Source organism: Corvus moneduloides, chromosome 5 (genome assembly GCF_009650955.1).
Source record: "Corvus moneduloides isolate bCorMon1 chromosome 5, bCorMon1.pri, whole genome shotgun sequence".
Classification (NCBI taxonomy): Eukaryota; Metazoa; Chordata; class Aves; order Passeriformes; family Corvidae; genus Corvus; species Corvus moneduloides.
In genome coordinates this window covers 30,537,151-30,560,168 of record NC_045480.1, presented here as the reverse complement: position 1 = coordinate 30,560,168, position 23,018 = coordinate 30,537,151, and the positions used below count along the sequence as shown (strand labels likewise).

The following is a 23,018-nucleotide window of genomic DNA, read 5'->3' as shown; positions in this document are numbered from 1 at the left end:
CTAAAAAGCTCATATAGAAAATGGTTTTGTCTAATGAAGTCACTGAGATGCTGTGCTTCTCTGTGCCTTGACTAAAAAACACATCACACAAGATTTTTTTGGCACTTTTTTCTTTTTCCCTTCAGCTTTACCTGAACACCTCTGACATGTAATTTCTAGTCTGAGTGATTATGGTTTTTATCTTAAATCCATTGAGTCAGTTACACTCTCTATGTACCTCTGAAGCCTAAGAGATTTAGGCTGTGACTATGGAAAGGAGTGGAGTATAAAGCTGAGTATGATACAGAGAGCAATTTCCTGGATCACAACAGCGAAAGGGAATGGATGATCCTTTGTTATTTTTGGTTTATTTTTGTTTCAGAAGTGTTGTGTTAGGCACAGAATTACCGTCATCTCCTTCTTATGTTGCAATTTAGTCTTGATAACGGCAACTTCTCAGGAACATTCCAGCCCAGTGACTCATAGCAGATGTAAGCCTCAACTCTGCAGAATTTAATAGCAAAAACAATCGCAGCTTGGGAAGGGCTCTGGAATTTTTGCATCAGCTTAAGAAGATTTAACAACTTTGAGTTCTGTCCAGAAGTTAAAGGTAAACATTTAAGGTACCTATGAGGGAAGAAAGAAGTTTGGCTAATTTCTATAGTTATAGCTTAAAAGCAATTTGTTTTTGAAGGCCATATAACTGGTGCAGTGTTGATAATGATGTATGAATGTTTTACCAGGATCTAGATATTTTCCTGCATTTCTAGGTAGTTAATAAACCCAATATTCAAATCTGCAGTTTCTAAATTTGTATTACTATGTGGCTGTATGAACAAGGCTGCTTTTAGAACCTAAAAGTAAATAAAATCATGAATTATTTTTCAGATGAGGAAAACAGGGCAATTTTTGTAACACCACCAAATTTAAAAAAAGCAAAATCTGTGCATGAGTTTAATCATTCGAATTTTAAGAAAGCAAACAAAAAACCTTCCAGTCATTTTCTATCCTTTCAGCAGATTCTCTCTTAATATTATTGTATTTATTAGCAATTCAAGTTATATTGACATTGTGCCAACAGAAACGGGCATCTGTATTCCATCTAGTTTGCTATCTCTTAAATTCAAAAATATAAGAACATTCTAATGGTTCAAAATTTTCATAACACAGAACTTCTTTAATGTCATCAAATCTACTTAGTAATTTGTTATTTAAAGACTTGGAAAAAACATAAAATTCAGGGGAAATTTGAATATAGGATTGATTGTCTGTGTATCCTTTAAAGAAAGCCCAGGCACAGAGAAGAAAAAAGATGTCTTTCTGGAATTTGGATTCCAAAGCTTTGGAGAAAAATTTCTGCACGACTGTACAATGCATATTCCAGGTGTAATCTTGGAATAGTAAGTGAGTAACCCCAGGGGTAAAATTTCAAGGTTTCACAAGAGTTGCACTCAAACTTCATTTCTTTAAAACAGAAAGTAATGATTTGTTTTTTCAGCTAACCATTAAGGGCTTGTGTTTCAACTTGAAAATGTAACACCAAGTTTTTCTCACTCTAGCATGATGTGTGATAATTAATCCACATGTCTACTGTCTGAGATTAAGATTTTCCTGGAAAGGCATATCCCCTGTACAAATTCGTGTGGATTTTTCTTTTTGTTAAATCAACACAGGTGTTATAAAAAAAGTCTTGGAAGTCTCTCAATACTTCTTAACTCTTTGGGTTCATTGGTGACGGATGAAAATTTGTAACATTTTGCAGGTTTTTTGGGCGAAGTATTTTATTCAATTGTGTGTTGTCAGCAAATAGCTATATAACAAGGGTAAATATTTAAAGGCCTGAAGAAATTAGTTTAAGAAACTGACTTTCAAAGGAGTCTTCCTAGAGCAAGATGTTAAGCTTCCCGTGAACTGAACTTTAGGTTTCCATGTGACTGAAGGCCATGGATGTGCACCTTAAGAGAACTGTTACTAATACAACATCTACTGAAACTTTTCTTAGAAACGTGGGTAACTACGTAAAAAGTTACCCACAGTAATTGCATGTCTGAACCTGATGATTTGGGTGGAGTGTCAAAGTGCTTTGAACATGTAAGGGGCTTGACCCTATTTACCACTTTTCTTGTCACTGGAAGGTTGACCACTCAGTGAATCTCATGTCACTGCAACTGTGAGATAGACAAACTACAGGAGTTTATGCCTGCTGAGAAACTGGCTTAAAGGTACAAGGTCCAGGACCAGCACTGCTGATTGTCCTCTGCCTTCTCTGGGTCTACCTGCTGGGCAGAAGAAGAGAAATGCTTTTAAGTTGCCCATTTTCTTTCAGAGCTTGAGTTTTCATGTCTCTTCCTATTCTTTTTGACTTTCTCCCTTTTTTTGGAGGACAGTGGCATAAAGATTTTGGTTTCCCTTATCCCACTAGAGGGCCCTCTGTGGTTTTTTTTTACCTTGTGTCTTCTTGTTTCTGACCGGTAGATCTGCCAAATGGAGCTCTCAGTTTCTCCCTCTTTATAAGCCTCTTGTCTGACATTCATAGTGAGCTTATATTTTGAGTGACTACAGGATCAATACTCCATCTTGAGTTTACTGTCCAGCTTGCTTTCTTAAAAATGAAACTAGAGGATTAAAATATCTTCACCAATGTATTTAAATCATCAAATTTAGAAATTTATGAGACTATTATTATATTTTGTTATGTCTTTTGAGCATGTTTTAATTCAGCATTAAAGCTGACATGCTAAGGTGTCTTCCAAGTGCAGCCCTTATGAAGTTTCCCACAAGAGGAACATTCTTTAGAAAGAGGCATCCTTAAATAGAAAGGTGACTTCATCTAAAGATGACAAAGTAAACCAACTGCACACACTCTACAATTCTCAGCTATTCATTCTTTTTGTGCAGCTTGCTCGTAGCAGCTCATACATGCTGTAAGGGACTTACCTGCCTTGATTGTGGCTCATAGTCTTCTATTTTTTTTTTTTTTTTACTAGCAAAAATTTCTCTGAACAGTATGCAAGATTTACTTGATAGTCTTTTCAACAAGAAGAAGAATACTGGAGTTGTAAAGCTGTGCAATCCATTTAAGATTGATTTTTTTTGAGAATGATTGTGGTATTCAGGCATTCACAGTCAGTGAAATCATAATAGAACAGTTCCAATACTAAGACTAATGTGAGGGAGGATACTGTGCTTTCATAATTAAAATAACAGGGGTGAAGTAGAATGTATGAAATATGAATCTTCCAGTGAAAAAAATAAAGTCCCTTCTCTCCTAGAAAACATATTTAAAGTATGCAAGGAGTCAGGACAGCAGTTATCAGAGACATATCTTTTGCAGGCTGTCCAGACAGCTAATGTACTCTTTGGTCACTCCTGTCACAGACAGTGTCATCCCAACAGATGGCAACAGCTGCTTTCAAAACAGAAGGGACTGCAATAGCTATAATTACTAGTGTTGTAAGGTGAAAGTGCATGTTTAATCATGGCAGAAACCTCTGACATTTAAATAACAGATTCATTGCCAGGCAATTCTTGCAGATTCCTCACACACACACCACCACCCATTTTTTAAGCCTGTAGTTCATAGGATTTACCACTTCAAACAAAATCAGAACTTGCACTGAATTCTAGTAAAGTTTCTAATTCAAATGGTGTAACATTTATTTGGTTAGCATGAAGGACAATTTACACTTTTAAATTCAGGAAGTTTATGGCATAGAAATAACTTAGCCTAAGATTTTCAGTTCACATTTTTACTCAAGAAGCATTTTATAGGTAATTTTTAATGGATTCCTTTGGAATCCTCAGATACAGACATCAGCTTATACAGTGCTTTGCAGCTTAGTGATAGATGCTGTATGTGTCCAAAATGTTTTAAAAGACTTCTGAGCTCCTGTAACATGGGTCAGTAGGTACAGAGTACCCTCAACATTTTGTGTCTGCATCAGTCCTGTGCAAGAAGTGAGATAATGAGCTTTATGCAGATATACTTGGGCCTCAAAACTCTATGCTTTCAGATACTATGCTTTCAGATACGATGCTTTCAAACCAGCAAACCTTAGAAGTAAAAAAACCCAAACAAACACCAAACCAATTTTGTAATTTAAGTTACTTAAATAACTGTAATTTTAAAAAGCATCGTAAGTATCTTATAGGTAGCTGTTGAAATCTGAGATTTGTCTAGGCTGTAATTTCTCATCTTGCATGAAGTTTTAAGAGATGGGTGAAAATACAGTTGGACTTGTCCAGTTTTACACGAACTTAAAAACATACTTCTCATCAGCACCTTGCTTATCTTTGTACAGTAAAAAGCACCGTCTGCCAAAGTCCTACTAATGTTTTATATCAATTTCTGTAGAAACATGAGTGGAAATTTTCGTAAAGTTGGTGTATCAATAAGCACATGCTGGTATCAAATCATTAATCTCTATTATAGGCATTACACTTTGTCTAACCACAAATGCTTTAATGTGTCACCATCCCTGGAAGCATTCAAGAAATGCAGATGTGGTGCATAGGGACATGGTTTAGTGGTGGACCTGTCAGTGTTAAGTTAATGGTTCAACTCAATGATCTTGGAGATCTTTTCCTTAATAACTCTATGGTAGGAAAAGCAGAGTGGAAGCATATTCTGGTTTAAATAGGTGTTAGCATATGCTAAATGAAAATATTTGTAGTTACAAAAGAAAAAGAAAGATTCCTCAGTTGATAGCTTGCAGCAGTTTAACTAATTAATTCAGAATAGGTTTATGTATAATCTACGTAAATATTTTATTGATTGGAGGCCTTGGTTTGTCTGTGAAAAGCACACATCTGTCTCACAAAAAATTTTTGAAGTTCTATCAGCTAATGTTTGCAAGGCAGTGAGATACAGTGGTGATTGGCTTGGCCTATAAATTAATTTTCATATGAAACAATGGGATTTAAAATGCTATGGGTCGTACAGTACAAAGTATCCATAGCTATCAGTTTAAAGATGTCATCCTTGTCACCATTAGAATAAAAGCTGATAACTATTTTGGATTTTTCCCCCAAATTACTCTATAACAGTAAAATTGTCTTGATCCTGTCCTGGTGCACAAAAGTTGCACAAATCTGTAGTTCAAAGACAACTAGACCAATTCAGATTTTAAGTACTTGTCTATGACAGAGAGCTTTCTCACAAATTTAAAGGACCAACAAGGAATATTTCCCTGTTTTTCAGTTTGTTTTAAAATGTTTTTGCTTTTGTCTTGAAAATAAAATATGTGAGTTTGAATCTTTAATAGCTGTCCTAAAATACATGGAGACCTCTAATACAAAGTGGCCTAAAAGGATAAATTCTCATTTTACTGGCTTTTGGAGTTGTATTTTATCAGACTATTTTAGACATTTGTAATGAATCCTGCATATACATTATATTTACAAATTTTAAGAAAAGAATTACAGGTTAAATAGACTCTTTTGAATAAGATTTAAGATGTCAAGTGCAAATTTTAGTTTTTATGTTGAAGTTAACTAGTATTTCCTTTGTTCCTCTACTTCACAGCTTTCAAAATGAAGATTTTGATAATGATTGATTTTGTCCTTGCAGCCAGCTTGATGGATGTCATTGGCAGCTCTGTAAGTTCTAGTAATTAATTTTTTTAATAGAGTTTCTTCTAAATACTGCATAGTGTTCACAATGCACGTGCCCTCCATAGTGCTCACAATCTCTACACGAGATGGCAGAACCTTTGATGGAAAAGATTAGAATTCATAAAAAAATGAAGGAATGAGGAAATAGCTTCAAATGGTGTTCAGCGGGGACAAGTTTCCAATAAGGAAAGAGGAAACAAATGCATAAATTTACAACGGAAGATAAATCACTAGGCAATGGCACTGAAGAAAGAAATCCAGTCAGTTTGTGACTGTATCTGATATGAAATAATCTATAATTCTTTCCTAAAAAAGATACCATATAGTGTATGGAGGCACATCGTACTGAAGGCACACAAGATGTTTATACTACCATTCAGGGGTAATGGTAACTCAGAATAACACCTGTTGTTTTGAGCAGCATACTAAGAGAAAGGCAAAGCCCAGGAACTCCTGAAGTGGTGGCTGCAGCAGTGGTATTTCTGGTCACTGACACTTGGTATGCAGAATGTTTCTGTCCTTTTCCACCTTGTCCACTTGCCATATAACTTTTTCTCAAACAAGATCCGTAACTTTATATTCTTACTTCTTTCCATGTAACTACATTATAATTCACCCTCAGACACAATGATCAAAGCTCCTTCAATTCAAGTTCCCAAAAGCCTCTCCTATATATATTCTGTTTCTCCAACAAAAACCCTAACAAAATCACATACCTCTAGCCTCACCAACCCTGCACTGCATGCCATGGCTGTCCTTATTAGTTTGATATTCAGGTCCTAAATAGCAGAAGCCTAAAGGGATTTAATTCTTGATTCATAATTGCCTAGGTAGAAGTGGTTGAGGAATTCAGAACTATTGTTTGTGGCTTATATTACCTTATAGAAAACTTTTGTTCAGATAAGTAGCTTTATAGAGGCTGAATGGGAAGCACCTGACTCTGTAATCACTTCTGCTCAGTGGAAAAAAGTATTACTAATTTCTGCAGAGGCCTACTGAGAAATGAGGCATTACAGTTAAATGCATTTACTTATTTTTTAATTATTATTTTTCATTTAGAATATTGTGGACTTTAACTGACCCTCTGAGTAAGAACTAGGAATATACTGAACTTAATCTCAAAGTTTTCACCTTTTAATCTCATTAAAACACTAATCTCAATATAGAGATATTTTGGAGGTAGTTTGTGTTCTAAAAAGTATAGGAAATAGCACCACAAGTAAAAACTTTGTCTTTTCATAGTTTTCATAAAGTATTCCGAGTCTAATTTATAGCAATAATTTTAGTGAAAGGTCACTAGCTGCTAAATAATTCACACAATAATGAAAGTGAATGCACATTAATTGCAGCAGCTGCTTAAATGTGGGACTGTGTGCCCAAGAGCAGAGCTGTCAGCAGTTGTTAGATAATTGCTTCTCAATGTGCAGTGCAAACAGTTACTTCACTGAAACAGACAGAACAGGTTGTGTTCAGTCTGGTTTCAATCAGTGGGCACCACAGTACACTGGACAGAGTCACAGTAAAATTCACATTTTGTTGAGTGTTTCAACATTGTAATGGTTTAACTTTGGTCCATATCTAACAGATGGAATAGCAATATGTTTTAGCTGCTGACTTATGACCCTAATTTACATTTTGCTTCTATATTACTTCAGCTGTGCATTGGTTTAACTCCAATGATTTTAAAAGGGTTATCCTGTGGAAAAAAAGTGTAGCAGCACATTGAAAGAATGTCAATTCAATCTTGTAAACTGAAGATCTAAAAGCCTCATTGATCCAACTGAAGTTACAGTTACCTTGTGATTGTCCCATGGAAAAAATAGACATGGAATTCCAAATATGAGAACAGTGGTTTTTCTGTTCAGCAGTAAAGTCTAATGGGATTTGTCTGGAGTTGACAGAGAGAGACATCACTGAGAAGGCTGAAGTCAGGGAGAGAAAGGAAAGTATCACATACCAGTACTTTTCGTATGTAGGTTACTTTCAAAATTTTATTTCTGCTCAATCTTTTTTTTTTCCTTATGCTGCACTTTTTCACTATGGCTAGCGATGTCTTGATTGTCACTTCTAATTTACTGTCACTGAGAGCTTAAAACCTTTTAAATCAGAAATTGCTATGTGTAATGTAGATATATTGCTGTTCACCCTATCATGAGTGTGTCTGTAAAGTAGATGAGAATCAGCTCATAGTTAGTTTTTCACTTTTATGAATTGATTCCTAATTTTTAAGTAAGCAGTAACAAAAGATGGATTTAAAATGCAAGTTTAAGAATAATAGAGACACAGCCTGTTACAGGCTTGTGTTTAATTTGGTTCAAAGGAAAGGATCTTTTATTGTGATATATGAAGTGGTGTCATACTGAATTTAAATACCAAGTTTTTCTAAGGTAAGGTAATATTTTTTCAGAAGTTCTATACTTGTAGTATATAATTTAATCACAGTAGGAGAATTGTTTTTAGCAGTATGAAAAGGGGAACTGATAGATGCATTTCTGCTGCACCTGAAAGCAACACACATAGCTGCCTGTAGCTGCCTCTCCTCAAATGCACCGTCTCTTGCTCTTTCCAGAATGGAAGCACTTTGTGGCTCAGATCTGGCCATGTGTCAGAGAGGTTCCCCACCTGACGTCTTGTCTATGCAATTACAAGGGCCTGGCAACGGGAGCCACCATTTCCAGGTCTCTCCTGTTGCATTTTACCATGTTCTTCAAGGTTGTGAGTACTGAGTTAAGACTGATACAGGCTAACTTTCTCAGTAAAACCGGTAACTGTGGCATGGTGGCTTCTTTATCACTCTGAACTTAGTATGATTAGAATAAATATTTGATCTGACTGGGAACATGGGATTTTTTGGACAGCTTTTCTTTTATAGTTAGCATTAGCTGATCAGGGCAAGCCTGGAAATACTTTTTCAATACTTCTAAAATTTATTCACTCTTTCTCAATCCACCTGTGCATCTCTTTCTCTCTCTCTAAAGCTCTGCAGTCCTCTAATTTTCTGTATTCATACAGGACTAGAATGACAATTTGCAGACACCTGTCAAGGAAGCCTCTTCTGAATCTCCCATTGAATTCATTCCCACTGAATAGAAAATTCAACTTTTGTAAAGGATTTGTATGAAGCTGCAGATACAATTGAGACAACCACCCTGGAAAGGCTGTACAATAAATAGTGCATCTTTTCTTTGTAATAGGCAACATGTCCCACGTTTACCAGTTCGTATAGTCAAATAACATCCCTCTTAGCCACTGTAGCAACTTTGTATCTCCATATATTTTAGCTATTTTCTTCTCTTGTTTCCTGCTAGAAGAAAAGGATGATATGCTGGGCATCTCATATAGTATCAATACAGCTGTCAGCAACCGGAAAAGATTTTCAAGGGAAGGTTCTTAAATAAGATAGGACTTCCGGGATACTACTGGGTCATGGGCTGCTGTGTCCCTCTAAAAAAGGTGTTTGGGAAATGTGCCTCTGGCCTTCCAGCATCCCCTTGTGACCAAGAGTCACCATGGTTCCCCCGCAGCTCCTTGGCCAGCACGAGGCTCAGCGCTGCACACGCACAGTGGGCCGAGCAGCCCCACTGGGCGGCCCAAAAGCAGCCCGCTGAACCTTTCCCTCTCCAATAGGTCGCTGACAAACTGACTAGTTATGCCACATATGTGTATATTTTTTTCCCCATGCTTTTATTTCACCATGTATATTAGATTGCAGCTAAGTACGGATTAAAGCAAGTCTCTGATACACTTCAGTAATACTTAAGGCAGAGTCTGTGTTCAGGATTGTTCTGCACAGTCTTATGATCAAATTTTTGAGTGTAACTAAATATTGCAGACAAGTGGAATATTTTGCTGGGAGTGTTAATGGACAGGGGGTGAAGCCTGAGCTTGGTGCAAATGAAAGTGTGCAGACACCACTAAGGTGTGCCTCACTGTGCACAGCAGTATGCTATTGAAGACATTTCTATAGCTTGGTGTGATAAGGCAATGTTCTGAGATATCAATTCTTCCATATGGATGGCAAATATCGCAGGTCTACCTGTAAATAATGTTCCCTATGAATAAGGTAGCACCAATTTAGAACTACTGCAAATTTGATCTTACATGTCAGATTTCCAGAAGGTCACCCTTTGATTTTGCCTTTACAGTGTTAGTTGTGCTCTTTTACAAGCACCACAGCAACTAAACTCTGCTCATGTAAAATTGCAGTGTTACTGATGCAAAACCTGTGTCATGTTTCCAAAGGCTTTTCTCCCTCACACTGAAATCAAATTTATTCAATATCTATTTTAAACCATACAGACTATTTTAATTTAAGCTCTCTAGATCAGGTTCTGTTCACTTTGGCTGTTTTACCATAGTCTTTAATTTAAAACCAATTATTTATTGCTCAGCATGCATTCAGCATGTCGGAATTTGGATCAGCTATTCCAGCTCTTGAGGCTCAAGTGAGTGCTAGGTATCACTGTATCAGAATTGCCACATTTCTCACCCACTCTGCATGGCAAAATTAAGTACACAAGTCACAGCACAACATTGACTTTAACTTTTGTTTTGACTTTTATTTTTCATGCATATTCATAACTTCTTAGGGACTATTTCAGCATGCCAAAAATGAGCTTAAAACTTAACAATATTTATGTTGGCAATGTTAGGATTCTTATCATAAGAAGTGTGTCATTTAAAAGCATTTGAAAAATGCGCAATGAAGTTGAAAACATATCCATGTGGATTGCATTTCTTTAAAACTCTTTAGAACCTTCACAATGTTAGTAGCAGGCTTCACTGGATAGAAAATCTCTGTGCATGGAAGATGATAGAGGATAAGCCATCCTTCTGATGGGGCCTGTACTACAGTGTTTTTCCTCAAAGTCCCAGATGCGTGTTTTCATTTAGAACTGGTAGCACTAAAGCAAAGGTCTTTTTGCAAAGTGTGCATAATATGTATGTTTTGTATATTATATGCAGTAATATAGGAAATAATTTTAAACAAGGTAGCAACAGAGATGGAAGTCAACATGTCTGTAGGAAATTGTGACCAAAATGTTTTATTCAAATTAAATTTTATTTATGGCTTGGTTAGTTGGCTCTTTTGTGTCACATGTTAAGTATCACAAAAAATTTGTTGATTTTACAATAAGATATGTTTTCCTCTCTAGAATTTACAGAAATGTTTTCAAGAGCAGATACAACTTCAGGGCCAAGTGAGGCTTCTGGAACACCGTGTGAAACAGCAGCAGTTAAAAATTATACAGCTCTTAGAGAAGAAAGAGGTTCAGTACAGTGACAGAGAAGATGAAAACAGTGTCATTGACTTGGGAGGAAAAAGACAGTATTCAGGTTAGAAATGAAGCTATTCTTTTCATTTCCATTCATTGTAATGATACCCAGAAGCTTTAGCACAATTGGGCCTATTGAGTTATTGTTTTACAACCTCATCGTAGAATGTTTGTTTAAAACACAGTGCTTTTACCTGGACCTGCTGTGCAGGGAAAAATTGTTAATGTCAGATGGTAGAAATCAAATATGGATTTAAGAAGTTTACTGATTTATTAATAGTACATAATTCAAAAACAGTCAGTGGACAATAAATTAAGCATAAATATCAGCAATACAACAGATAAAAGCCAATAATAGACATTTACAAAATGTTAATCAGGAGTTACAGATTTCTAAACACCGTTCTTTGACTAATGTCAGAAGTTCTAACAATCTCAAAAAGAACTAACAGGGTTAGTTCACATTCATACGTTCAAATGGTTGCCTGGGTTACAAGCACACACTGACTTTGTTCCAATTTGTAAAGTCCCTGAGACATCCATATTTACACACATAAGCCTGGCATAATGCCATCTGCATCTAACATTAATAATACTCCTATATTGCACCATTTTGACTGAGCTGGATTCAGCTTATGACATCACAGTTTTTAAAATACTGGTTTAAAGTTGTTTTTGTAATTTCACCAGCATTCTGGTGGTGATCCACTCCCTCTACCGTGGAAGGCTTGTAGAAGCTGCAGGGAGGCCCATACTCTTAATATAATAAAACACCATCCAAAACAATAGTTGGATTGAAAATACAATTTAGGAGTCTGACTTCTAGACGGTGTTTGTTTCGAGCTGTCCACTGCTAGAAAGTCTTACTATTATTTTTAATAGCCTTGTTTGAATATACTCGTAGTGCTTATGCTGCTGGAAGAAGTACTAATATATATAACATTTGATCCCAAGGTATCAAATATAATAAAACACCATTAAAATGATATTAAAAGCAGTTGTAAATCTGACTTTCCATTTTAGTGGTGTACTTATGTAATCAGCATCCTGGAACATTTTATTTTTATTATTAGGTCTGACTCATTTGTTACTGGAAAAGATTATTAAACCCACATTTCTCTGAAAGGTATTTGTCCTTTCTTAGCACATGCCTCAATTTATTATTTTACAATGTTATTCTAAAAAACAGATCCAACTTGTTCCCATTTCTGATGATTCTTTCTCCCATTACTTTTCCACTTTCTTGACAGCTTGGAAAATGCCTTTCCGTATTCACACTGCATTATTTTCCCAAACTGCTGTAGCATTTTAATATCAACAGAGCTGGATAATTTGAGTTAGATAGTGAGAAGGAAATTCCACACTATATACACCTGCTAAAAATTAAGATATGCTTGTGTTTTGCTAACTTACTAAGAAATTAATGGACAAGAAAAGCTATTTTGTCTAAGCCAGTCACACATTCTGTAGAAAGACAACTTAGCTGTTATTTAAATGATGTTTTCTATTAGAGTTTATTCAAATTCTGGCATAGCTATTTTTTTTCAGTATAAAGTGTTTATTTTCTATGTCTAATCTTCACTGACACTTTCACTGAAAAGAAATATAATAGTCCATAAAGTTCCAACCAGGCCTGGAAGTTCAGCCAACTCAGAGAATTCCTTTAAGTTAATCAGCTCTACCTCAGCCAGGAAAAACAGAAATGCTGAAAATTATACATCTTTTCTGTATGACTGCTTGATGGTAGATTATATATAAACAAAAAACTCCTTTCGTTTCTTAATTCCTAGAGGAAGAAATATAAGACTATACAATTACATTGCTGTAATATTTCCATGAGCTCTGAACTTTGTTATTGTTGTAAATTACATTCATCAACAGCAATGGAGACCAGACTGTGAATGGTACCAAGTCAAAGTGGTATCATTTTACACATATACTGCACTTTTTGGGTGTAGTCTTCTGTATATTTTTGCACCTATTTGGTAGAAGGAACGGGAGAATCAGGCCTCGCAATTGTTTCTGTTTATAACACTGGAGATTCCATACTTTTGTTTCTGGCACTTCTGTGAACTTTCTGGATGTAGAAGTACATGTTTGTTTTTAAAGGTTACTGTGTGTTTTACATATAATTTTATGGTTTTAATGGGATTCTAATGTGGATGATACCACTGTAAATTAAAAGTGACACCACTTAAAACAGAGGAATTATTTTGCTAGTCAAGTAGAAACAAAAATTATAATATTTCATGGTGGGAAGATATTATTTCAAAGATATATCAGAATAATTACAGCCCAGCAAAGTTTTAAAGCAACACAAGTACCAAAAACATGCCCAAAAGTCAAAGAAATGTGTTTGCAGAGACATTTCATTTTATTAGTGTGGTTCATATATGACTTTTACATATCATAACTTGATTACTGTTATTGACTTGATTTCTGATTTTGCCAGTAAGTACAGGACTAAAAATGTTGTGTCCAATTAATGTTTTGTGAACAGACTGTGCAGAAATCTACAATGAAGGCCATAAGCAAAATGGATTTTATAAAATAAAACCAATCCAGAGTCCGACAGAATTCCTTGCGTTCTGTGACATGTCTGAAGGAGGTGGTTGGACTGTGTTTCAGAGACGTTCTGATGGCAGCCAGAATTTTGATAGGTAGGTAATTTGACTTGGTAATTAAAACTGGAAACAAAGTGAAGAAACATTAAACCGGATGGAGCTAAGTTAAATCTGAACTTTAGAAGTATATGAGTAAGTTGTTACCCCAGATAAAAGGGAGGAATTGTTATTCTGTGGGACAGCTTCCCCATGAGATATACTTCTGGTTCTGGGTGCCTTCTGTGAGAATCCTTTCAAATCTTTTTCTGACAACTTGTGCACTTGACATGAGGACACTTCAATGTCAAATGCATTAACAACTGTTGGAGCAAGGAGTCTTAATGACAGTAAAGGACTAGCTTGTCTTTTGCAATTAGTAAAAATCTAAAAAGTAAAAAAAAGCAAGCAATATGAGAGTTCTTTGAGTAAAAATGTTCTTTACAGATGTGTCTAGTGGGAGGATGATAAACAAAGTATGTAAGTTGAAACAAGAGAGGTCTGTACTGGATATAAGGAGAAACATTTTTAATTCTTGAAAGACTCAGCAGGTTGCCCAAAGAGAATGTGCAGTCTCCATCCTTGGAAGTTTCAAGATCTGAACGGACAAGCCCTGAACAACCTGGTCTGATCTCAAGGCTGACTCTGGTTTGAGATGACGCTGGACTAGCTTGCCTCCTGAGGTTCCTTCCAGTTTGAGATATTCTGTGATCTAAAATGGTATAATAAAACATCCAAACAAACTTGCTTTTTTGATAAATTAGTAATTTATACCCTTTTCAGAGTCTGGGCTGACTATGAAAATGGCTTTGGAAATTTTGTTTTGAAGAATGGTGAATTTTGGCTTGGAAACAAAAATCTTCATTATTTGACTAATCAAGGTAAGATTTGTATTGCAACAATAGTCTTATTGTTTCTGTTTCTTCCCTCTTTCCAGGCCATTTTTTTGTTTTCCCTTTTTGTTACCATAAATCCTGAGTTCTGTTGTTAGTCTGCATGGGCTTCTCTCAGTTTCAGGAAAAAACACATTTGAATGTATGTTTTCTAACAAAAGGTTCAAAACTGTCCTTAGGCCACCAGCACACCGAGAGCCCCTGTGAAACGGGGAACAGGAGACAGGAGTCTACCTTAAAATAATTGTCTCTATCTGTTTTCCATCAGCATCACTAACAGTCCAGTGTGATGTATATGCTGTACCAAGACATTTAGTCAGGGCTTTTTAGCTGTGTGGGCTGTTACATGAAAGTAATTCTAGGCCAGTCCTGTTGATTAGGCCCGTAGTAGAAAGTTATTTCCATCTTTCTAATAGTCACTCAATGTAAGCTAACTTCTGCTTTGTTGTAGAATGCTGCAGATACAAAACTTATCCACTGGCTTAGCCAGCTAAATCACATGGAAATCAGTACCACCAGGATGTGATCCTAGTATAACTAATTTATTTTCAGAGTATAAAAATCTAATTTTCACAGGTGACCATTTATTGATCAATTTTCAGTATGCTTTCATTACCACCTCAAATATCTTACTAAAATGTAAAACTTGTAAGGCCATCTTTTTTTACATTTTTTTTCCCTATGTTTGAAAATCTGTATTGGAATAATTCTAACATTTTCTAAGCTGACTCAGGTGAATAAAGGCAAAGAATAGCAATATATGCTTTAATATGCGTAAAGAAAGAAGACAAAACCCATAAAATATGCTGAGGTGATAGAGATTCATGATAAAAACATTTTCTTTTAATCTTCTACTATAATGTCCCAGTCTGAAAAGTAGTGAGATAGGCTAGTTTAACTAAAATAATTTGTATTTTTGTTTTAAGGGAATTATACTTTAAGAATTGATCTAACTGATTTTGAAGGAGAACGGCGTTTTGCACAGTATGCAAGATTCAGAGTTGCAGGAGAAGAGGTAATAAAATATTAAATGACTAGAGTTTTAATGAAAATGTGGATTCTCTAGACAAACAATAGACATAAAGGTTTTCTAAGTTCCATAAAGAAACTTTATGTCAGAAAAGTTTGTGTAGAAGTTTGTGTAGAACCTTATATTTTCTTTCTTACACATGCTTATAAATTTCAAATACCTAATAATATAACCACTAATAAAAGTGGTTTCCTTTGGTACATTAATTTCACACTTTCTGTAAGATATATGAATCAATTGGTTTAGCAGACATGGATAAAAGCAGTTTTTCTATTTTTGTTGACACTACCAACAATAATGGTACAAGATGTTCTGATTTGTTAATGTATACTGCCAACTAGCCCTAACACTGTCTTTATTAGGTCATTTGTACATAAGGTTAATGATAAATTTTATCCCCGTTAAGCATCTTTACAGCCTTTCATTATTCAGTACACAATGTTTAAGTGGCATGTCATTTCTTAGCATAAAAATAGCAGCAAATGGAACTGATTAGGTTCTTCTTTGTGGTTTCGCTCTCGGACATGCTAAGGGCTAAAGACATATTGGAATTTCTTTTTTTTCTCCTTTCTTCACATTTTTTATTAGCATTCTTATGAGATGAGTTGTGGTGAATACTCTGGTACAGCTGGTGATTCCCTTACTGGTGGATTTCATCCTGAAATAAAATGGTGGGCTGATCATCGAGGAATGAAATTCAGTACTAGAGACAGGGATAATGACAACTATGAAGGGAACTGTGCTGAAGAGGAAAAGGCTGGCTGGTGGTTTAACAGGTATTTTTATTTTATATGGGTACTGTCAACCATTCTGCTCCATGTGTATTCATAAAATAATAACATATGGTAGAAGATAGATTGGGATTGTTTATTTATTTGCAGTGTGCCCTTGTCCCCTAGCAGAGATCTCAGTGCTGGTTAGACAGAGGCTCACCTTAGAAGGGACAGCACCTACTGTGCAGCTCAAGCTGGTCTGTGATAATGGTATTTGCCATATATCAGGCAGTGAGGAGGAGATAATTCTGCCCCTCTGAGGTGACTAGTTTTTACACAAGTAGGTCGTGTGGAGTTTGCAGATATATCCCTGATGTACTTTGCTTTTGCATTTCTCCTGTGTTGCACTAGACCAGATGTGGCAGCACTGCAAATATCTGACAAGCAAAACTGGTGCCAGGTTATCAAGGCTCATTTTTTTCACCTCACTTCACAGCATATCACTCTTGTTATCCTTTCTAAATGGAGATGGTAATGTGTCCACTCAGTTTCTGTCAGTGTGCATGTCTGGACTGAGTGAAAGATTTTTTTAAATAGGGTTCAATAAAAGAATTTTAAAATTCTACTTACATGCAATATACCAAATCAAAAAGAAAGGATAAAACTGGTAGCCTTAGCACAGCCTGTACAGATCAGCTATATTCTTTCCTGTAATTAATTAGATAAATATAGCCATGAAAAGAAACTCTGCAATCTAGCTATGTAATAGGGAGATTTAAAATACAGCTCAGGGAGGCATACTACTCTCTGTGATCTCAGTTCACTTGGCAAGAGGTGCCAGGCTGGATCAACTCCATTGTTTCTGTTGTGTCATCCTTTGTTTCTCTTTTTAACTCCTCATTTGCCAAATTCTGTTTTCGTAAGTAGTCTGTGACCACCTTAGCTGATATGATGTAGCTATTAATTCAATGTTTCACAATTAACTACTTATTTTAATATATTTTAATGTATTTGCGTAGATAGCCAGTCAGCAGAATGTTTGAGACATGGAAAAAGTCACATGTAGACAAGGTTTTTTTGCATTTCTTGGGCAAGCTAAGATATAAAAGGGAAAGGCAACTATGTTGGAGATTCTTTTCCCATGGTATCAGAACTTTCGTAGATTTAAAGAAGTATCTGGACCTCAAATCGTATAAAGCTGATATCATACCATGGAGTTCATTAAGACTGAATCACTATTCACTTTTAGACCACTGCATACATTTTTTGCCTTTTAAAAATTTTTTTTAACATTAGATTGATCTGGACAAAAGAATGACCGCTTTGCAAAAGCAGCTGTACAGCAGAACTTGACAGTTATTTATACCTTGTAGTTGGTGTTACATAACTTCTAAAGATAGCTGACTCCTACTAGACTAGCTCTTATTATGGTTGTGTAGCTCATGCTCTTAAAGTGACAGTCTAGCTGGATAATGAAAATTAGTTATGAACAGTGTTATTTCACTGCTTTGTTATTGACTTTTTAATGTTAAGCCTACCACAAAACTGAAAACTGCGAAATACCAGAAAATGTCAGTATCACTAAGTCCTACTCAAAAGAACAGTACTGGCAGAGAAAGGAGAAATACTCAGAAACACGTATTTGTCATGCACAGATTAGCAAATATAGAAGGAATTAGTGCTCTTGGCTGGCTTGTATAAGAGCTCCCAGCTATGAAGGAATTGTTTATAGCCAGCTCTATGCTATCAGGACTAATAAAATACAGAAAAGCCCAGATAATATGAAAACCAAGGGATGTGACACAAGTGAGGCCACATGGAGGTAGTTAAAGCCACCAGTCTTGCTACAGCTCAGCATTTGTTGTCCTGGACTTCTGCAGAAAAATGGCCCCTTTTGTAAGCAAAGCTCTAACAGAGATTTTTATCTTGAATGAAAATCTACGGAGCTGGGTTCACTCTGGTAATACCTGCAGGTCATAAGCTTTCCAGCACCCATGGCATTGCAAAGCTCAGTAGGTTCATAAGTAGTGAGAGTGAACAATTCTAGTTGGACATGTGCTTATTCTCCCCCAGCATTCCCATTTTCAGTTATACCATGTATGGATGGTAGCAGGGATCTGTTAGGACAGCTATCACTAACTCAAGCTTCCTGCCTCACCAGTCATCCCAGAGACGGCGTAACTATATTCATGTGGGGTCAGGGGAGTCAGTAAATCCAGACAGAATTCAACGGGCTCTTCAGGGAACCAGCTCCCATTTCTCCACATCTGTCACACAGTTAATACATAAATCAGATAAAATATCCATGGACATTTGAGTCTTGATTGTACTTTTGAAACTACTGCAGTGTATTTTTAACTTTATATTAGCCTATTGAATAGGTAGGAGAAACACAGACTAACTTTAAGGTATTTATTGACTTGTGAATAATGAATGATTTTTCACAATATCATATCAATAATCACATGCCAGAAAGATATTTTAATTTAGTATTTACAGTTACTTCAGACAGCATCTACTTGGATACTGAATACTGTAATTTTCGCTATTTGTGCTTCCCAGCACTAATTAAGACTTTTTACTGGCTCGTATTGCTGTTGACAAAATTACAGTGTGCCTCCTTATGATTCTTTTAATGAAATCTGTGTTTTGATTCAAAGTAGGCAGAGTGCCTGCTTATTGCAGAATTTGTATGATTGGAAAGATTATGCCAGCTCTGATACAAGTTTGTCATTCTCAAAAACAAACTCACTTTTGATGTCCACTATTTATAAGCTTTCAATTAACACATTATCAAAACTGACCTTAAAAATTGTAAGCAATAAATAAGCATAAATGTAGATGAGAATTTTGCTATGGGGTTTTAATCACAGTTTTTATCTCTGTTGTCAAAAACTTTGTTAATGAAGTGCAAGCAAAGCCAAAAAGACTAAGATTTGCCAGTAACAATATTCATAAGGTTCATTTGGAATGTTTTCTCTTTGCATATTTTCTGAAGTCTGCTTTTGGAATCATCATGGTGTTCAACAGCTAGATATTAACAGCATTTATAATGAAATACTGAACTGGCAGATAAACCAAGCTGATTCATCACAATGTGCAGCAAAAGGAACAGCCAGTTTGCTCTCCATATGGTCACATAAAGATCTAAACGTCTTTCTCGTAGAAACCAAGGAAGTATCCAGGTTGTGCTCGTTCCTATTCAAGCCTTTTGGGTTTTGCTAGGGTTTTTTGTTTCTTTCAACTACTGTATTTAATAAACTATAACATCATTTCTGCCTCAGTCTGTTAAAAAACAACAAAAAACCCTCAACTTTGTAAAGTCAAATAAAATGCCAGCTCTGATGATCCAGTGAATTGGTACATGTGTGTAATTAGCTGTCGGAATTCATCTATTTGTAAATAGAAGTCCATAGGTGAATAGGCAAACTGATGGTGGTATTCAGGTTGTGTCATACAAAATACCATGTGATGTAACTGGAAAACTTAAGGGGGGCTACTCTGGAATAACAAAAAACTGCAACAGTATTTCTTTCCCAGAGTATGGTGTATGCCCTGCTGTCATTCATGCTGAACAACTCTGAAAGAATTTTCCACTGAAACAGATTAGCAGGAAAAACTCCAAGAACTAATGATGTCAGAAAACATGGAAAGAACAAGCAGCACTTTTGTTTAAAAGAAGCAAAAAACATTTGCAGTTCTGCCCTAAGTAAACCACTGTTGTTGATGCACACAGAATCCACAAATGCAAATTTAGGCATCTGTCAAACTAGGCTGGCATCAACATGGCAAAATGTTTGACTCGCATAGAAATAACAAATGCTTGAAACTCTTCGGCAGGAGGCCTTATTGCTGTTTGCCTTTATTTTCCCACCAGGTGTCACTCTGCCAACCTTAATGGCTTGTACTACGGAGGTCCCTACACTGCCAAGACAGACAACGGAATTGTTTGGTACACCTGGCATGGGTGGTGGTATTCCCTAAAATCCGTTGTCATGAAGGTCAGACCTGCAGACTTTGAACGTAATATTGTTTAAATATTCTATTAACATGAGTCACCTGATGAATCTTTTAGGAAATTCATTCCAAATTAAAATGGGCAGATTTTTACTTCTCAATCTATTAATGTATACATTTTGAAAAATTCCTCTGCAACAAGTAGTTTTATGAGATGTAAGTGAAAAGACAAGATAGCTGATGAACCTTTAAATACGAATATTAATGCTAATATGGGTCCAGGTGTTTTTTTAAACAGGCAAGTGTTCAACTAGGAATAAGGACATCTTCATCAAGATGGAGAATTTTTGGCTTTACAGTAACTAGAAATCCTTTCACCCTTAAAAACAACAGTATTGTTACTGTGCAGTCTCAAAAATGAAAATTAATTGTACTTACTACAATAAAAAAACTTACTCAAATAGAAGCATAAGGTTTATTCAGTGGATGGGATATACCTGCTTTGGAAAGGTCCAAGACTTCAGAAATTAGTTTCCTGTAAATTCCTCTGATGTAATGGTTGCATGTGTTGTGTACATAGCATACATAAAAGGTTTAAAGAATGAGGCAGAGAATAGAAGAAAGAGAAGGGGTGCTACCAGGATACAATCAATTGAATCCAGCATAGAGAAGTGGATTGTCTCTTGTTTGCTGAAGCATCTAGGGCTGGTCACAACATTTCAGTCTAACATTTTTAGATGGTCAGTAATTACGCATTTTTCCTTCTTGGTAACCATAACGCCTTTCTTTCTTTTATTTTTATTATTTTTTAAAGGACTTTAATATACTGACATTTGGAGTTTAACAAAAGCTGCAACTAATTTTAGTGTGAGTTAACGTTTGAACAGAAGGCATGTGTAGAGGGAAGTATATTTCATGTGCAGCAAAAATCTGTCATTTTAGAGGTTCTTAGTGCTTGACACTATAAATCTCTACTTTGTTTTTGTGTCTGTTAGACTTTACAACTCTCTGAATTTGAATGTCCTGTTCAGTCACTTCCTCTCCTTTTCCTATGTACTTGTGTAGGCTCTATGTACTTGTGTGGGCTTTTATCCATCTCAAGCTGCATATCCATATTTTTCTTGTACAAGAATGATGGTAAGAGAGATTTTGCCTACCCCTGGCTTTTGTGCCTGGCACTCCAATAGACTCTAATAGCCAGTAATAACAAGAGTTGCTGATTAGTGCTTGCTGCCATGGAGAAGATAGGAACACTCTCTAGAGAAAGCTATCCAATGAAATGTAGTCCATTTCTGCTGGGCAGATGCAAATGAAGGCCTCAAAAAAAATATGGACCTAAGCTTGCTTTCCTAAAATAATTTTGCTTTTGTGGTTGAACTGCCACTCTCTCTCCCCCATCCAAATACAGTTTTGAACAAGGCAGCCACTTTCAGTCACACAACATAATTGAAACTAAGTTTTGGTAAAGGTCAGTTTATAACTACATTGCTGTGAACACAGGTCAGCTGAATGGTAACTCTCTGCATGGCAATTTTTCCTTCCATTTTCATCCTCCTGAAACAAAAGTTTGTAAGGAATCCTTGAGAGAATTGCATAGAAAAGGGAGGGAGGATGTTGCTGATGAAAATCTGCAGTATAGAAGTTTCAAGGTCTCTTGTTTTTGTGATAATAGCAGGTATTCTAGATAATCCAGTCTTTTTCTTGATGTATCAATTGATACCGTCCTAGAGATTTCTAGCCTTTAGCACATCCCTGTACCCATGCATGAGAGAACCAATGAACAGCTCTACAATTGCTTATTTTGAACTTTTCTCATTAGTTACACCAAATCACATTCAGTATCTGAGAGGAAGGCCTATCGCCCTATGTGTGTGTGTGTGTAAGGGGGGTGAGGGGCAGGGCAGGGAGGGGGAGAGAGAGAGAGAGAGAGAGAAATTCAACATTAAAACAGAAAATCTGATGAAGTATTTTTATTCAATTTCATTACAGAACTTAAAATGGGTTCCTATGTAACTATGCATATGTCTGTAGGTATGGGTTATTAATAATGTGATGGAAGTTTTGGAGTAGTTTAAAAAACTGTTATAAGTACAGTATTTCCCATAATAATTTTAAAATTATTTTGCTACCCTAAAAGGAGAAAGCTTTAATTATTTGGAAAAAAACCAGAATGCCACTATGTAGAAATTGAAAAAACATCTTTAGTTTTTCACAGGAAAATGGAAAGATTAACTCATGAATTTGGAGAGTGTCAAGGCAGATCATATTCCACCAAAATAAAAAGGAGGATTTATCAACAGGAAAGTTGGATCTTTAGCACACAAAAAAACCCCTTTCAAAATGTACAGATTGTGCTCATAAAATCTACGATAAATTTTTCTATGTACTGCAGCATAAATCCATCCTCTTTATTTATAAGAACACTAATGAAATCTTTTGGCCGAGTTAGGGTGCTTTTGAGATATTCTGATGTAAAATTTGACTCCTTTTCTATACTGGAAATCATAAAATGAAGAAGAATCAAATATATCTTTGTACATTTATAATGCATTTATATGTTTATTTGGACTGAATTCTGTTCAGAACAAGGAAGCATCTAGCATACTGTCAGCAATGTGCAAATATTGTATTTAATTTCCACCACTTTTCCATGGCCTTTCTTTGTGCAATAAATCTGTCTGGCCGCATGAAAAGCATGTGAAAGTGTTGTAATTCAAAATGGTCATATAATTGTTCTTAAATAAACAAACCATTTATTTTCAAAAGGGAAGTTTTAATAGCTACCAGACAAGACACAATGATGGAAGAGAATTTTTTTCTCTGCCAGGCTTGCCTGTTCACATTAATTTATTTCCTCAGCAGGTACAAACATGTCCTAAATAGTTCTTACAAGATAGCAGAACACGGGCCAGTTTATTTGTTCTGGTGTTAGACAGAACATAATTCCCAAATAGCTG

The 23,018-nt window shown here is 35.8% G+C and overlaps 1 protein-coding gene across 2 annotated transcripts; it reads left to right on the top strand.

The window, feature by feature from the left end:
• The first annotated feature begins 437 nt into the window (after window positions 1-437).
• FGL1 (fibrinogen like 1) lies at window positions 438-22,754 on the top strand. 2 transcript variants are annotated; one of them, XM_032110178.1, is made up of 8 exons: window positions 438-589; window positions 5,504-5,577; window positions 10,749-10,929; window positions 13,369-13,528; window positions 14,252-14,349; window positions 15,288-15,376; window positions 15,980-16,167; window positions 19,982-22,754. In XM_032110178.1, the coding sequence occupies exons 2-8, from the start codon at window positions 5,512-5,514 to the stop codon at window positions 20,139-20,141; spliced, it is 942 nt and encodes a 313-aa protein (XP_031966069.1). In that variant the 5' UTR covers window positions 438-589; window positions 5,504-5,511; the 3' UTR covers window positions 20,142-22,754. The 2 variants fall into 2 exon arrangements, with proteins under 2 accessions (XP_031966069.1, XP_031966068.1); XM_032110177.1 differs by lacking the exons at window positions 438-589; window positions 5,504-5,577 and adding an exon at window positions 8,148-8,270.
• The last annotated feature ends 264 nt before the right edge of the window (window positions 22,755-23,018 follow it).